This window comes from Fonticula alba (genome assembly GCF_000388065.1).
Source record: "Fonticula alba strain ATCC 38817 unplaced genomic scaffold supercont2.6, whole genome shotgun sequence".
NCBI lineage: Eukaryota > Rotosphaerida > Fonticulaceae > Fonticula > Fonticula alba.
This window is the reverse complement of record NW_009242976.1, coordinates 2,092,949-2,096,417: the sequence shown is the minus strand read 5'-3', so window position 1 is coordinate 2,096,417 and position 3,469 is coordinate 2,092,949. Positions and strand designations below refer to the sequence as shown.

General features: G+C 68.1%; 1 protein-coding gene across 1 annotated transcript in view; it reads right to left on the bottom strand.

Annotated features, from left to right (window-relative positions):
• Positions 1-286: 286 nt before the first annotated feature.
• The window catches only part of H696_04106 (hypothetical protein), a gene marked incomplete at its 5' end in the record, with an annotated part of 3,948 nt that continues 765 nt past the window's right edge, over positions 287-3,469 (bottom strand). Inside the window, 2 exons of the mRNA XM_009497989.1 lie at positions 287-1,982; positions 2,202-3,253. Coding sequence (XP_009496264.1) covers positions 805-1,982; positions 2,202-3,253 — 2,230 coding nt within the window. The 3' untranslated portion in view covers positions 287-804. The remainder of the gene's footprint in view (positions 1,983-2,201; positions 3,254-3,469) is intronic.

Here is a 3,469-nt window from a genome sequence, read left to right as displayed (position 1 = left end):
GCGCCCCTGGCGAGGCCCCGCATCCGGCGCATTCCTGCCTGGAGCACGGCCAACGGACTGGGCGCACCCCTCGTCCGGCGGAATGTGCCCCCTCTTCTCCGTGCCCCCGCCCCCGGGCCCCGGGGAATGGCTCCGCCCCGGCCTGGCTCGCTCGCGCCCACCCCCAGCCGGGGTTTTCATTCTTCCGCACCGCACACACGCCCACCGTGTGCGCGGCACACTGTCCCCCCCCCCCCCCCGAACAGACGCCACAGAGAGCGGCGCGGGCGCGCACGCGCGTGTGCACAGGGAAAGTGTATATTGGAAAAGACGGGGACAGAGAGAGCGGACGAGCAGGTGCCCCTGCCCGGGTTGGCGCCGCGCCCTCCTCCCGCTCCCCCGCCGCGCCGCACCTTGCACGCGCGGCCTCCCGGGCGTGTGCGGCGAGAGTCCCAACAGGTGCCGGGAAACACACGCACAACCACGCGCACGGGGGTGTGCATGCGTGGAGGGTGGGGGAGGGGGGGGAGAGCAGAGGAGAGCGAGGGTGCGGAGCATAAGAGAGAAAGAGTGTGCATGTGTATGTGTGTGTATGTGTGCAGACAGGCACCCTCGCCCTCACTGCCGCCTTGAGAGGAGGTGGCACAGCCAGCCCCCCCCCTCGGCAACCGAGGCCGCAAAACGCAGCTGCCATATGCACGCACGGGCCGCCGCCCCTCCCCACCCGGAGAGGGAGACAGACACACACACACGCACACACACGGCCAGACAGACACACAAAGGCGGGAGACAGAGGCACTACACCCCGGACCTGGAGGCGGGAAACTAGAAGTCCAGGTTGAGGTTCTCCAGCATGGCGTCAACGTCGGCCCCGGCCCCCAGCTCCGGGGCCTGCTCGGCGTCCTTGTTCCGGCGCCGGCGGGACTTGGCGCCAAAGGCATCGCCACTGGCCAGCGACTCGAGAATCCCATCCAGCAGGTGCTTGTCGTCCTCCTGGGCCTCGCTCAGATCGGTGATGACCTTGCGCTTGGCCTCCTCCTCGGCGCGCTTGAGCTCCTTCTCCTTCTGGGCGGCGGCCACGCGCTCGGCCTGGGCCGCGCGAGCCGCCCGGATCTTGTTCTCCTCGCGAGCCTGGTTGAACAGCTGCAGGAAGGTGTTGAACTGGGCGAAGAACTCCTCCGGCTGCATGGCCGGGTCCTCGCCATACATGGCCAGGATCTCCTTGTAGAAGGAGTCCAGGCGCTCCTGGCGCTTGGTGATGTCCTCGAAGTCCTTGCCGGCCTCCTGCGAGAAGGGGAAGAACACCTCGTAGAAGCGGTCATTCTCCGGCGGGTTCTTGTCCTCGCCCTTGTCGGTGACAATCTTCAGCTGGTTCTCCAGCAGCCGCAGACCCAGCCGCACCTCGGCGATGTCCGCCTGCAGCGAGCTGTACGTGATGCGGGTCGGAGCCTCGCAAGCCTGCAGGTCCTCCGTGATGGTCAGCAACTCCGGCATATGCTGCTCCAGCAGGGTGATGATGTACTGCATCAGGGTCTGCTGGTTGTTGGCCGACTTGGTGTCCACCAGCTTGTGCATGGACGACAGCCGGAAGCCCTTGGCATTGCCCTTGGCCGTGCCGGTGTTCATGAAGTTCCCGAACACAAGGATCAGCTCCAGCAGCGTGCCAAAGTGCTTCGACGCCTTGAGCGTCCGGCAGGCGGCCATGATGGCGTCCAGGTTCTGCCGGATCTCCTTCGACTTGTCCGGGAAGGTGCGCCGGAAGAGCAGCAACTTCAGGCGCTGCTCATACCGCGGCACCGTCAGCATGGTCAGGAAGAAGAGATCCGCGCTGTCCAGCTTGGACGGGTCTTCGGCGAACGGCTCCAGCGCCTTGGACTCCTCGTCATTCGGCACGTAGTTCAGCAGCTGCACATAGTGGTTGTCGCTGAGGGTCTCGTCGTCGGCCGACAGGACGGCCAGCTTGATCTTCTCGAAGGGCATCTTGATGTTACCAAGCATAATGGCTGGGCGCGTGGGACCGGCCGTGCAAGGTCGCACACATCGGCAACGACGGTCAGATGACACGCACGCAGGGAGCCGCTGTTGGCGAGGGAAACCCAGCCGGCCCAGAGGCTTCGCATGCGCCCCCCCCCCCCCTCCGATGGCGGGAAACAAAAAGAGCGAAAAAAAAAAAAACCCACCCACCCACCCCCGCAGGAGGAATGCCACCACCAAAAACGCACAGCAGTTGTACGACCGCTTGGAATCAAGCACCGAGATCTTCTCCTCCTTCTTCGGCTTGTCGGCCGCCTCCTTGAGCGGAGCCGCCTGCTTGGCGGTGAAGGTGTCCTCAAACTCGGAGAAGTTGAAGAGCTTGATGTACCGGTCGTAATCGATGGCGCGATCGCTCCAGAAGGTGTTCTTGATCAGGCGATCCGGCAGCTTGTCCCAGTGGAACTGGCGCATCTTGCCCTTCGGGGCGATCTTCGGCCCGGCCGGCCGCGCCGGACCGAACCCCGGCGGAGGGGGCGGGCCACCGAACCCCGGCGGCGGAGGCGGCCCCGGCGGGCCCATCCCCGGCGGCGGCGGCGGGCCACCCATCCCCGGCGGCGGCGGAGGCGGCGGCGGACCACCCATCCCCGGCGGCGGCGGCGGAGGCGGCGGCGGGCCACCCATGCCGGGCGGCGGCGGCGGAGGCGGCGGCGGCGGCGGACCGCCCATCCCCGGCGGCGGGCCCGGCGGCGGCGGCGGCGGCGGGCCACCCATGCCAGGCGGCGGGCCCGGCGGCGGCGGCGGCGGCGGGCCACCACCACCAGGGGCCGGCGGCGGCGGCGCCCCACCCGGCCCAGCGGGCCCCGTCCCAGCCGGGACCACCTTCTTGATGAGGTCCAGGCTCAGGCCGGCGCTTTCCAGGGCCTTGGTCGCTTCGTCATGCTTGTCGGCCTTCAGCGCCTCGATGGCCACCTTCAAGGGGGCACTCTCGGCGGCGGCGGCCACGGCGGTCAGCAGCTCGGCCTCCTTGGCCCCGATGGTGGCCTCCAGATCGGCGATCTTCTTCTTGTTCTCGGTCTGCATGCTGTCGAAGGTGTCGGCCCACGAGGAGTCCAGCTTCTCCTTCTCCTTGATCAGCTGCTCGTGAGCATGCTCCAGGTGTTGGAGCTTGGACTTGTCGGCGAACTCGCTGATGATGGTGTTGATGTCGATCTGGTACTTCTCCGAGAAGGTGGGGTCGATGCCCTTGCCGCCGAAGATGATCTGCCGGACAACCATGTCCAGCAGCTTCCAGTACTCCCGACTGGGAAGGCGGGCAGGGGGGGGGGGGGGGGGGGGGGGGAGGGGGGGCGGGGACGAATGTGGGGGGGGGGGGGGGGGGGGGGGGGGGGGCGGGGGGGGGGGGGGGGGGGGGGGGGGGGAATGGGGGGATGGCAACGGGGAGGGGCATTTGCAAATTCGTGGATGTCAGCGACACGCGCGCACGTGCGCACGCACGCACGAGAACCCCGGAGGACAG